The sequence below is a fragment of the Mustela lutreola genome, chromosome 4 (genome assembly GCF_030435805.1).
Source record: "Mustela lutreola isolate mMusLut2 chromosome 4, mMusLut2.pri, whole genome shotgun sequence".
Taxonomy (NCBI): domain Eukaryota; kingdom Metazoa; phylum Chordata; class Mammalia; order Carnivora; family Mustelidae; genus Mustela; species Mustela lutreola.
In genome coordinates this window covers 168706410-168720889 of record NC_081293.1, presented here as the reverse complement: position 1 = coordinate 168720889, position 14480 = coordinate 168706410, and the positions used below count along the sequence as shown (strand labels likewise).

The 14480-nt window shown below is 34.2% G+C and overlaps 1 protein-coding gene across 5 annotated transcripts in view; it reads left to right on the top strand.

Moving 5' to 3' along the window:
• Window positions 1-13888, top strand: part of TFEC (transcription factor EC) — a 176445-nt gene extending 162557 nt beyond the window's left edge. For all 5 annotated transcript variants that reach the window (XM_059171639.1, XM_059171640.1, XM_059171643.1 and 2 more), the window contains 3 exons: window positions 3008-3083; window positions 7977-8124; window positions 8995-13888. In XM_059171639.1, coding sequence (XP_059027622.1) covers window positions 3008-3083; window positions 7977-8124; window positions 8995-9375 — 605 coding nt within the window. In that variant the 3' untranslated portion in view covers window positions 9376-13888. The remainder of the gene's footprint in view (window positions 1-3007; window positions 3084-7976; window positions 8125-8994) is intronic.
• Window positions 13889-14480: the final 592 nt, after the last annotated feature.

Genomic DNA, 14480 nt, shown 5'->3' with positions numbered 1-14480 from the left:
GTAGGTTAACAGCAGTAATGAGCTTGATAGTGTTTGGTCACGTCTCAAGTGCTTAACTGCCTCAAGTGAGCTTGTCTGAGTGTGAAGCCTTCCTGTTTTGGAAGGCCAATCAAAAAATGAGAAAAGAATAAAATAGAATAAACATAAATAAAAATTTCAAAGTTCTAAAACAAACCAGGATTTTTCTTACATGTGGTTAGCGGAAATTGATCCTTCAGGGACCTGTGGACCCTACATCTGTCTGTTCATATTGTACCTGCTACATCACAGGCTGATCGGGGTTTGCTGATGGCGAGGTTGCGAGGGAAGAGCTGAAAAGTGGTTCTAACCATCTGTGAGGTCGTCATGGAAAGGGAAATGTTCTCACTCTGATAGTCCTTAGCAGTGGAGCAGATCACCTTTAGTCCAAACTGTGAGATGAGTAGAACACAAGTAGGGAGGAACCAGTTATTGATAGAAGGGATTAATACAGCAAGGAACTATGGGCTTTTCTCGTCTTTTAAAACCTGTTAACTCATGACTCTCCTTGCTCTTTTCTTCTCTTCTCTACGTCTCCAATTTAAATAGCAGGTCATTTAGCGTAAAGTATAATAGGTGCCTAGTATGTCCATCGTCAAGTGTTTGCTACTCTGGATTCCCTTACTGGAAGATACTGCTTTTTGGAGATCTCAAAGTTAAAAAACACTTTAATATCCTATTTTAAATATGATGAATCTAGGACCACCCCTAAAATTTTGGGGGATCATGGCAAGAGGACAAATGGAGACCCACTTACCAGAAGTTTAAATATTTAAAAGTTGTAACTCAAGCTAGAGAGTGCTACCTTAAGTATTCTCTATTCTTTCTAAATACCGGAAGGCCAGATGTGAATTAAGAATTCTCAGATCATCGGAGCTCTGAGTGGGGGACGTCAGGGTAAGGCAAAGCTGGCCTTAAGCCAGCAGCCCATTTCACTGCTCTCCCGACTCCTTGTTTCTTTCTGTACTGCCAGTGGCCTCAGACATGAGTACGCACATTTGTCTTATACATTTGAACTCCACAACCACCTGTGTAAATAAATTCCCTCGTCTGAATCTTAAGCCTAGAGGTGAGCACATCGGTGTCATGGTCCTCACTCAGGAGGACCTCAGGAGAATGGACCCAGGAAGGAGCCTGCACAGGCTCTGGAAGTGGGCCCAGGGAATTTGGGAGGATAGCCCCAGTGTGAGTTACTCAGTGTAGCTTGACTCCATGCACTGACTGGCTCGCTGGGAAGGAAGGGTGTGGTGAAAGAAGGCAAAAGTGGCTCCTCTTAAGTATGGGTCCAGGATAGTTTCCTCTCTCACCCTGATCTCAGAACAGGAAAGAATGGGTATATCAATGCTGTGGAGAGTGAAACCACACACGGCATGCACTAACCTTGGTAATTTCTTAAAACTTGACTCCTTCACAAAAAACTACTACTGGATATGAAAACATTGAGGAACCAAAGTTCTCATTATAATTACCCATTAAAAATTTATCAGGTACAATCTAAGAAGAGTAGAGTAGGAACTTCTGATATCTTACATAAGGTACATTTAAATAATAGATTTTGAAGAAATATTATAGGACTAAACCTTATTTTGAGGTAAAACTGTGAACATCCTTGATAGCTATTCTTCATCTTATATTTAAAAGTTTGTTTTATAATACAGTAGTATGTGTGAACATAGAATTGTTAATAATTTTTACTGTGAAATATGTATGTATTTCTATCAGCTTTACCTTTGTTTATCTTTTCAGTTTTTTAATGTGGTGTCATTGTTTTTTGAATTAACTCCCTCAAGAATCAATTATATTCTAATTTTAGAGTAATCCCAATATATTATTACTGAAGGTCAAATCCATCCATGGTAAATTACTTTGTAGAGTCAATTATTATTCTTTCATGACTTTCCTTGTTTGTGGTAGCAGATCTTAATTTTTAGCATGCATTAAGTATTTTCAAATATTTTTGATATATGGTTTTCTTCTTCATTACCTTTTTCTTCCTCCATTTTCCTGGAAAGATTTTTAAAATGTTACCTATTGAAAAAATACTGTGTAGAAGGATATGTTGTGGTTCTTGATTCTAGGAATATAGAGCATATTGTAAGACTACACTCTACTCCATAAGACTGCTTTCTCATAGCGGTCAATATAGGAAACTCTACTTATTTGTATATCTGATATTTACTGAATATTAATTAGATCATAAAATTTCCAAAAGCAGTTAAGTCGTGGAAATGCAAACAAAGAAAACGGTCTCTGAATAAGAATTTATATCAGTAGTTCTCAAAATGTGGTTCCTAACAGCATCAACATGACCTGGAAATTTGTCGGAAATGCAAATCCTTGGGCCCCAACTGATGTATGCCAAAGGTTGAAAGTCATTACTCTATATATTATTGAAAAATTTTAAATTAGAAAATTTTATTTACAGTCTAATCAACATTTATTTAATATCTCCTATATGCCAGACCCTCTGAGAATAGAAAAATGAGGAATAAATGACCCCTGCCCTCAAGAAGGTCACAGTCTAATTGGGCACACATGTCTGAGATCTGTCAAAAGTTGTGTTGGGTCTCTGGGGATTGTATAAGAAGAATAAAGCATGGTGCAGATCCTGATGGGCAAAATGAGTATATGTGAAATGGTGATCCTGATGGGCAAAATGAGTATGTGTGAAATGGTGATCCAAAAAGATAAGTATATATAAATACATATGCATTTCAGTATGAGTGAATATTATAGCATTTCAGAAAGTGAAAAAAGTTGTTTTGAGAGAAAATGTTTTTAAAGCATTGTCAATAATAGAATCACAATTCTAATACTGTCATTTTTTACTTTTAGATTAAAATATATTTGAATTTTTATTTTGAATACTCTTGATTATAAGGAAATTTTTTCATTCACTCTTTTTTAAAGATTATTAAGAAAGTTTACAGCTGTCAAAAAGTGAATTATGCTTTAATGAGAATAATCAATAACATTTCTTTTTTAATAGTTGAAAGAAGAAGAAGGTATAATATTAATTACCGAATCAAGGAGCTTGGCACTCTTATTCCAAAGTCTAATGATCCGTGAGTTCAACAATCATTTCTGTAATAATGTAATAGTTTGAATACCCTCCAACATGGGTGGGAGGGAAAAGAGGGGAAGCGAACCAATTGCTAAGAAACCAAGTAGCTTATGGTAAAGGTAAGGCGACTCCTGGTCTTATTAAGTATCTATTCGAGAATGATAGTTATTAAGCATCAATGTTGTTCCTAACATTTGCTCTTCTGAGATGTAGGAAATAAGGACATTATTTCTTCTCAGTTCATAGCAGGTCTTTCAATATGGCACCAATATTGGTAAATTTAGTGGTAGTATCAAATGTTGTCTATGACACTTCTTGTATACTCAGTTTACAGTTATAGCAATTCTTCCAATGTGAGATTTATGTATACATGAACATTGAATTGTTGGGTTTTCAGAGGTCCCAAAATTCTGGAGACGTGTAGGTAAAAAATAGGTTTGTAAAAACATGCTGATTGATGCCAACCAATAATTAGTTATTGTAATTAAATTTTCAGCCACTTTTTAGTGTCATACACAAAGTCAGTTAAACAAGATGTTTGAAGTTGTAAATTTCCGGGAAGAATTGATTAATCAAAGTATCAAGTTAGAATGTGGAATGTCTCTCCAAAACATAAAAATAAGATCTGTTGCATTAATAACGACTTCAAAAACATTTCACTCAAACTGAGAACTGGCCTCTCCAAATACCAGTGATCATCCATTATTCAAAATCAGTGATGGGGGCGCCTGGGAGGCTCAGTGGGTTAAGCCTCTGCCTTCAGCTCAGGTTATGATCTCAGGGTCCTGGAATCGAGTCCCACATTGGGCTCTCTGCTCAGCAGTGAGCCTGCTTCCCCCTCTTTCTGCCTGTCTCTCTGCCTACTTGTGATCTCTCTCTCTCTGTCAATAAATAAATAAAATCTTTAAAAAAATTAAAAAGAATTAAAAAAAAAAGTGATGTTTGATAAAGTGATATATTAGTGAGATTTGGAGATACTTTTTCCCTGAATCCAAATGTGCCAAGTCACATGGACAATTCAATAATTTGTAATAGAAGGGAAGGTAGTATTTCTCCTCATGGACATATTAGGTGGAATGGCACATAGAGCCCCTTTTGGAGAGTCTGAAGAACTTGGTCATAGTGTAGTTGTCATTTGATAACTCTTCAAATTACTTAAAGTCTCTAAACATGCAACTCCTCCCGTTAGCAGAAGAGAATACCCATTGTCCTGATGGGACTTTTCTTCTTTAGCACTTAATATATATACATGCACATTTATTCACCAAGCATTTGAGGTAAAGCCAAGGCTTTTTTTGTTTGAAAATATGTTTCAACTTTTCTTTCCTACATAAACTGCACTAAAATGTATAGTTTAATTTCTTTAAAATAAAACAAAAACTTATACAACTTAAATATAGAGAGACTTTTAAAATGTTTGTTGTAAACCTTATTTGTGACAGCACATTTTTTAGCAACCCAAATTTACAAACATTTTAATTGAGTTTTTCCAAAGCTTTTAATATAATCTTCCTAAAAACAGTAACTATTTTTATAAGTGCTTTCTTTTTTGGCATTCATATTTTATTAGCTAATGTACCTATAATTTAATTATATTATCATCATAGTAATTACAGTGGGCATTAATTTAGCCTCTCAGTCAGAGGCACCACACTGACAACAGAAATACCTGGATGTATCAGAGGGTAGCCCAGTGCTCTCTATTACCTATTTTGTTCTGTCAACAGTCAGTGAACGTCACAAAGGGAATGGAGTATTATTAACCTTGAAAGTGATTGGGTAAAGGTCAGCTGAGAGAGGTTCTCTTGTAACTGGTGGAAGCTAACCCACAGTGCCAGAGCATGGTTATATGCAGAAAGCCACATGAAAATTCAAGACTGGACTCTGAAGCCTAACTGACCATCTTCAGATGTCACTATGCCTATAAAGCACCAATCGTATGGTTGGGTTTTTATAAACATAAAGCCAAATACTATGTATGAGAATACTGTACAAATGATAACGCTTCTGTAAGCGATGATTATTCTATACTTTATAGAAACTTTGGTTATAAAAAGGTTCCTTTCTCCTTCCAACTCACTGTCTGGAACAGAGAATGGCCACCTTTTCCTGTAAGGAACCAGATAGTAAATATTTTGAGGTCTGTGGGCCACATAGCCTGTGGCAACTTTCTAACTGTGTTGCTGTAGCATGAAAGCAGACATAGACCATATGTACATGAATGAACATGGATGTGTCCTCTGAAACTTTATTGACAAAAATAGACCACAGGTCCTCATTTGTCTGCCCCTGATCTAGAATATAGAAAATCAATTTATCACAGAATCATATTCAAAAGAGACTCTCACTGGTTAAATCTTATTTTAAACATTTTTAAGTGTTTTCCTCCTCTTTATGGACCTCAAGAAGAAGTATCACTATTTATTTTAATTGTATTATATATATGGAAATGATATTTATTTTAGGTCTAATTAAAAACATTAATTAATTCAACATTGAAGATATCTATATGTGGCTCTGGGCACATAGCAGGTAGAAGAGATGCTTTATTGTTGGCTGTGGCATTCCAGACATCCAATACCAATTGTGTTTCAATACATTTTATCCCTTGGCTTGCTGAGGCCTCACCTGTTACCCTAGGGCTTCTCTTGAGGGCCTATGAGTGTGAGTCCCATGGGTGAATTCAGAACACAGCCTCTTTAAAACTTGGATCCATTGGGGGGGGGGGCACATGGGTGGCTCAGTCAGCTGAGCATCTGACTCTTGATTTTTTTTTAAAGATTTTATTTATTTATTTGACAGAGAGAGATTACAAGTAGGCAGAGAGGCAGGCAGAGAGAGAGAGAGGAGGAAGCAGGCTCCCTGCTGAGCAGAGAGCCTGATGCAGGACTCGATCCCAGGACCCTGAGATCATGACCTGAGCCAAGGCAGCAGCTTAACCCACTGAGCCACCCAAGCGCCCCCGACTCTTGATTTTGACTCAAGAAATTGGTTAAGAAGAAACATCACATATTAAAATGATTTTAAAATAGAATGAACTTAACAAATTTAGTGCAAATGATGTCAGATAGAAATGGTCAGAAGACCCATTGTGTGGTCTCTACCACCATTCTTGAAGGTTTATTTTAATAAACAGTACCTTAAACTTCAAAGTCGACTGGTGATTATCCTTTCCATATTATTTCTTCTGTATTTCTAATTTTCATTTTTGTTTTGTTTGTTTTGTTTTTTCCCCATGAGAAGAAATGAAACAAAATCAGGGCCAAAAGTCTTCTGCTGCAGCTTAGGGTTTTAATTCAGGAGTTCACCTTTTTGAATTACAAGTACCTTCTTAGCTTAATGACAAAAGTAGCCTCTTTCTCCATAGTCTTCCCATCACCTGAGAAGTCACCGTGAGTGGAATGAGAGTAGCAGCTATGATGGCCCTAGAGGACCTGACAAAGCATTTTCACACTCTTGACAGACTCTAGTAATGGGTTGGTGTCTTTTGGTAGAAAATGCTTTAGCATTTTCTAGTAGGCATTTTCACCTGCCAGTAGAAAAGTTTATCTTCCTTTCATTTATTGCCCCTATTGGAAGTATCACCTAACCTTAACTTCCAGTGAGGAATATGCAAGCCAGATTTTTCATAAACTATATTTTCCCACTTCTGATCACTTAATACATACATATTAATTTCATTCTATCTCACATAGATCATATAAAACAAAAGTACATAAAGTATAATTCTAAAAGAATTTTCCTACATGCTGGGATGCCTGGATGACTCAGTCGTTTTTGATTTTCGCTCAGGTCATGATCTCGGCATCCTAGGCTCCACCCCCACAGTGGGCTCCATACTTAGTGGGGAGTCTGCTTAAGGACTCTCTCTCACCCTCTCCCTCTGCCTCTCCCCAACCCACTCATGCTCTCTCTCTCTCTCAAATAAATAAATAAGTCTTCACTAAAAATTTCCTACGTGCTTACTTATGCTGTACTAAAAAAATAATCTCATGACTCTGAACTGAAAATTCATCAAGGTTTTCTACAACTCTGATTAAATTTAGCAATTAGTGTGATATCATTCTCCACATGTATTATTAATTCTCATATGGGATTAAATTCATTGACGTATTTTTTCAGATGTTGCAACCGATAGCTTGTTTCATAATTCCAGATTTATAATTTCTCCTGACTTAAAAATAAGCTTTAATAAAATATTTTTCCTGTGCTCTAAAAAGATTATCTGGTAATGTTTAATTTATTTACTTGTCTTAAATGTATTTAAAAATAGGCATCCAACTTTTAAATCAAGTATTGATGTCTTTGTGAAGAAAAATTTACCTAATGATTCTAGAAAGTTTTGCTCTATTGCTTAAAGTGATGTTGCTGAACTCTGATTTGTTTCACAATCACTCAGGATCACCATTCAGAAGGGACCTTATTTTTTTTTTCTTAGAAGCATAAAAGCAACCTTATTAGAAAGTAGGTTAAAAGACTGGTACATTCGAAATGATCTTAAAAAATTTAGGCTTAAGTCCTCAGTAATGTACATTTCCTAGTTCATTAATGCAGAAATACCGCACATAGATTTTAATCTCAGAGTTAATAATAAAAGCAATTTTCACTAAAAATATAAAAACTGTAATGGTAGAATCATGATATTGCATTTAGCTCTCCCACAAAAAGTCACTTTATTACTTTCTTTTGACACTTATTTTCATTCTGGGATTAATTTTACTATATAAGGGCTTCTTAACTATTCTATTAAAATTTCTATTCAGAAGCAATAATATCTAAGAGTGAATAATAGTCATGTAAATCATTATTTCATATTAATGTAAAAGATTTTGTAAGTTCTTATGAATTCTGCTGACATGCACAATTGTGAAAAGGTTATCTCTCCGTTCTATAGTGATATGCGCTGGAACAAAGGAACCATTCTAAAAGCATCAGTGGAGTACATCAAGTGGCTACAAAAAGAACAACAGAGAGCTCGAGAATTAGAACACAGACAGAAGAAATTAGAGCAGGCTAACAGGCGGCTTCTACTCCGGATTCAGGTTTTTACAAAAATGTTGCCATGAACCACGTCACTTATATATGACTTATCCACCATCGGTTTTATTCATTGTCTCATTTATTTTTCTTATTAACAATTATTTTCCTTCTAAAGGATAATTTTATTGCCTTTTAGAAGCTCATGAATTGGGTTGTTTCAGTTAGACTTTGATTAGATGTCCACGATCAAGGTGGCTTTAAAAGTAGAATGAATAACAACTAACTACAAAATGCCTAAAATAGAACCAATTTGATAAGCACATGATGTTATCCCAGCCAAAAACTAATAATAATTAAAACATTTTTTCTTTATATCATATTGGACTCTAAATTGTTCTCTCTCCCTTTTATTTCTTTAGTAACATTGCTATGGATTTCATTGCCGCAAGGCATATTATGCCAGTATATATTAAGTCAGTCCTCATCTGTTCATGTGACACAAAATATCAAAATATGGGTTTTCATAACTCTCAAGATTTTTTTTATGTGAGCGTGCTTATTGCCAGGTAAAGCACCACTCTGTTCCGTGAAATGGTCCTATAGTGAGAAATTAATCAGGACGAACAAATGAAATATTTTCCACTATCTCCAAATGGTTATACTGTAATCTGAGACACTATGGAACCATTCTATGTTATGCATTCCCTTGAACAGCAATGAGAAAAGAATTTTTTTTTAATCTATATAGTTTTCTCAGGGTTATTTTTCAGGCATTAGAAACACACTCAGTTCCATGACTTGCAAAGAATATTATAATATGTATTAGTCTTCATTTTGAATGCTTGTTAATATTTTTTCTATTTCTGGTTTATTTACTAGAGTTATGTCCACTTGCAAAGTCATAATTTAATTATTATTGTTTGAAATTGCAGGAACTAGAAATACAGGCTCGTGCTCATGGTCTGCCAGCCCTGGCTTCACTTGGTGCAGTGGATTTAGGTGCTAATGTCACCAAACAACAGACCCATCTTGAGCAGAACTCAGTAGACTATTGCCAACAACTGACTTTGTCTCAAGGGACCAGTCCTGAGCTCTGTGATCAAGCTATGGCCTTCTCTGATCCTTTGTCACATTTCACAGATTTATCCTTTAGTGCCGCTTTGAAAGAGGAGCAAAGATTGAATGACATGCTACTAGATGACACAATATCTCCATTTGGAACAGATCCTCTGCTATCTGCCATTTCCCCTGCAGTTTCCAAAGAAAGCAGTAGGAGAAGTAGTTTTAGCTCAAATGATGGGAATGAATTATAAAAAAGCAAACAGGCTCAATTCATCAACTGGGAAACAATTCTACGCTGGTGCTATGCAAGTATGTTCTGTTTCATATATTGCTTTGGCTTAGTTTTCTCAAAAGGAATAGACTGTTCACGAAAAACTAGAGACGGCAGAAGAAACATGGTGTTGAATAATTATTGAGGACAATTAAGGATTTTTTCTTCTTTGACTAAATTGTGTTTTCCTGAAAAGAGGTACAGAATAAGAAATAACTCCCTACTAATGTTGTCAGAGTGGAGATGTGGTGATGTATCACTGGAACCAACAGACTGCAAGGAGAAAACCTACTGAAATACGCAAACCATTTTTCACTTACTCACTTCCAACTCTTCTATTCAAGTCTTATGTTAGTCATCAGGTATCAAGATCAACAGCTCTGATGGTTCATTGACTTTCACCACTGTCTGGGGGGACATGTTGTTGAAAGTTCAAACTTGCCAGAGGAAATAGTTAAAAGATACAGAATCTGTCATATTTTAATTGAAAAGTGAATATTTAGTAAACATTTGAATTTTCCACAATAAAATACCAAAAATTTATGAGAGCTTTGCTTCTTAAAATGAGGCCCTAATTCCTCTTGTCACTTCAAATACACTAATTCTGAGAGTGTCTTCTGCATATTTATGGAAACATGCGATGTTCAAAAAAAGAATATGTTGAATAATTTCCTCAAGAATATGAGCTGAAATTTTACTCCTTCCCACAAACATACACTTACACACAGACACACAGACACACACGTAGGTAGTACATGTCTTTTTTATTTTCCTTCACTTTCATGGTTTTTCTAATCAGGATCAGAAATTGTATTCCAAATATTCTTTACTTCATCCAAAAGAGATACTGGATAATCAGTTTCAATAATTAGAATACCCCCCCAAAAAAACTTTACCAGGACTTCTCAGCTAGCTACAAGTTATCGCTGTCCCTAAAAATGGATGTAAATTAATTAGTTGATACAGTTTTGCTCCACAAAATGATAAAATATAGAAAATTTGTTTGCCAACTGACAAAATAATTAGTGAAACAGAAACTCTTTCTTGTTATATTGAGCTCTGAGTGGATGATAAAGCTCCATTCCCATAAGTACTTAGAATACCCTGTGACATTTGCTAGCTTTGTTAACATTTATTAAAAATATTTATATCTATATGCTCTACTCAAAATTTTCTTTCTCAAAAAATAAAGCTCAAGCTTGGGATTAGGAACTGACTTACCAAGCAGGTTGCTCTGTGCTAGATCTCCATGAGTGATCATCTGAACAATGACTATTTACGGAGAGATACTCAGACTTCAGTGGACTCCGTGAAAATGTAGAACAGATGAACAAGATATGGTCATACTCCCCAGGGAGTAACAAAACTACATGAGGAATAAAAACAAAAGATAGAAGACATATAGAATTAAGCTCTGCATGGTACAGCAAAAGCTATAAATACAGAAGGTCAGAGAAAATGGAAATGAATGAAGAAGGTTGGAAAATCACAAGTCTACAGGAAAGTAGAATGTAACTTCTTTTTAAAAGCATAAGTTTGGTGAAAGGGAGGGCATATTAGGGAATAATATCAACCAAATGACAAAAATGAGAATAAATTGAGGAAGTGTCTTCATGGAACATTCATTAGAAAGATCTGGCCACCCTAGAAGATGTCTGCTTGAAAGTCCTGGAAAATAATTTTGGCAACAGATTATAGAAGATCTTGAATAGTAGGATGAAATGATATGGTACAAATTGAATTTTTTTTACTAGGTGGGAGAAGCCTAAAAATTAAAATGCTACTGTACATTACTAAAGTAATTCAGAGGTAAATCTTTCTTGAATATTAACTTTGGGATAAATTTTTGAAAGGGTGCTTTAGGTATTACTCATAGGGAAATATGTCATCACAAAATTTGAGACATAATGCTAATGAAAGTGGGAAAATATTAAATTCCTATGGTCTAGTAATTATCTCAGGCTTAGCTTACAGCATTAGCTCAGAGTTTAGAGAATTAAAATAATTTTTATTGTTTGACATGGAAAAAATAACTCTAAATTTATAGGAATAGTCATTAAAGCCAGATAGATAAATTCATCTGAAATAGGCCATGTGAAAAAGAGCAATAAAATACACTTCAAGGATTTTTGAGAGAACATTATATGCTTTTAACTTCATGATAAAATTCTACTTTATTATCTAGGTTGATAGTTTAATATAACAATACAAATCATAAAGAAGGAATATATTTTTAAATCCATGCAAAATACATTCTAAATAGAGGCTAATTTCTGTTTTCATTTTATCCGTATTCTCATTTCTTCGTATTTTGAGAAGACCTACACTGGTGATGTCATTTACTCTGTCATTCTTTTCAATTCGGTTTAAATACTACTACTCCATTCCTGAAGGTCATTCCTCATAATCTTAGCTAATGTAAGAACTTGACACAGGTGGTAGTGTCTGAACAAAAGATCTGAGAAGAGTACTACTACTATTTCTGCTACTTTAAGATGATAATAGCTATCAGGGGATTGTAAAATGGGTAATGGATTTTGAAAGACAAAGCAGAGAGTGGTGCTGTGTCACAGTCAACTGAAACAGATTAAAAAATTAATTTTAGTCAGTAGTTCTTAACTTTTTAAGGTATTGAGAATCTAGTGAAAGTTATAGATTCCCCCAGAAACATACAGAGTTGTACATACAGTCCAAAATTTGCACGCAACCAAGAAGTTTTAGGGAGCTCCCAAATGTCTTGTTAGATGCCAGGTGAAGAATTCCTCTATCAGGAATTACTTTAATGGAAACCACTGTAGTTATGTATCCATTAAGAGCTAAGTGGGTAGTGAATATCATCTACAGTGATGGAGGAGGGAGCCCTGTTTATCTGTACATCACTCTCCCAACCCTAAGAGTGTTGAGGTTGCCTAGGGAAGTAAAGTATATATACCAAACACTCGACTATTCACAAAGGAACTTGTTTACTTATAAAGTAGTCTCCCTTCAAACATCCCTGTTGTTTATATACTTCCTATTATATACTCATGTTATATATTCATGGTCAGTTTCTCTACGATTATTGAATATTGTAAACATATGCCAGTAACAGTTTAAAATAATGCAGTATGTATATCAAGGCAAAAATATGTAAATTCAAAAGCAAATTATGTGAGTATCTAAGAATCGAGAGAGATCCTTGCGATATTTTTGTAGAAATGAGACTTGTAATATTAAAAGAGTTATATTGTTTATCAAACGGTTTTGTCACAAAAAAGCATCAGCTGTCACTGGACTATTAATAAGCAATTAACTAAGATTTGTTCACTCAAAAGATTATTGCATAATTCTAATTACTGTAATTGTAATTATAATTACAAGTAATTGTAATTACAGTAAACTTTGTTTAAAATAAGATACAAGTTTTATTTACTTTTAGTTATCTTTTCAAGATAATGTCCCATGCAATCTTACATCTCTATTTATTATAAACTGTTGGCTCTCTTTTTTATGGCTATGTCTTTTGTGTAAGTAGCCTTTCCAGTTCCAAATTATCTTAAAATAACGACTACCTCCTTTGAGTACCTCTCCATATATTTCTTCTTTTTAGTGTCCTTTCCCATTACTGGAAAATTTATATATACAGAAAAAATTTCCTCAGTTTACAGACATGGTATCAGTGACTATAGCCTTCCTTATGTGGGTACAAAAGCTCTAAATAATAAATACCTAGATGAGCTGGGGACATTGAGAAATAGCCTTCCTCCTTTTTTTTAACTCATTTTTTTCCACTCACATGACTATAAATAAAATATTTAATAGCTCTTACTTTAAAAAAATTAGGTACAAGTTTCTTGATTTGGCATGCTCATTTACCTTTATGTCAGGGGAGAAGTTAGATTTCCCAACACTAAGAAGAATGTATTTTTTCTTTGTTTTGGTAGATTGAGTCATGTTAATTTTTTTATACTTCAAGGTATCTTGAAATTTTTTTTTTGCTGTTCTGATACTATGGAATTTTGATGTTTAAATAAATGTCATAACTAGAAGTGTTTCAGTGTTTTTACAATATCTCTAGGCTGATATTTACTCTTCTTATAATATCTAAGATGTAGATGAAAACTGGAATCAATTAATCATTTTGCTGTGTTATCAGCACTAGATCAACCATCTGGGTTTCTTGAAAACACCTGAAGGATTGAATTTTACTTCAGTATTGATAATGGCACAGCCTATATAAGCTACATGGAATGACATCATTTGGCCTTCCAGTGCCCTGCATGTTGATAAGTGTAAGATGTCAACTCGAGTTAGTGTAAGTTACATATGCGGAGATGTCATTAAATGTACTTAACAAATACTAAACACATTTAGAGTGTTGCTTATCTAATGTGTCATATGACCTTCCCACAATCATTATTCATTTCATGTACCAATATTTTATCATTTGTATGATATTTAATTTGTAAATAAGGAACCTATTAAAAAACTGATAAAAATAGTTTTCTTTAAAATTTTTTGTGTTAACTTTTTTTTCTCTGACATTCATAGAGAATTTGAGTGTATAGAGATTATCAGAAAATAGTTCTTTTGATTAAAAAAGCAACCTCCCACTGGATCAGTTAATTTAATGATGAAATACTATTCTCTGCTGCTCGATACATAAAAGAGGATGTTTTGTCTTCTTCTTGTGAAGAGATTTATTTATGTATTTCTATATATCCAAATTATTTCTCTTAACCCTCAGTAAAATGTCTTTTTCCTACATTTATTCAACAGGCTTCAAGAATAAAATTAAAGATTTTTGTGTTTGCAACACTACCTCTCCTATTCCTTCACTATCATCTTATTATAAAAATTCTGTATTTTCAACTTTGTTTTTTCCACAGAAATAAATGTTACTTAAAACTGATGGTTATATATAACAAACAAATGAGAAAATATGTAAAAGAAAGGTAGACTATCATTTTGCAGAAAGAATTATATCTGATCAGAAAGTTACACATTATATTATTCTTTAATACATGACAACTGAAGTTTAAAAGCTAACTAAATTCAAGGATCTTACCTAACAGCATTGAAGTTGCTTATGGCATACAAGGCTAA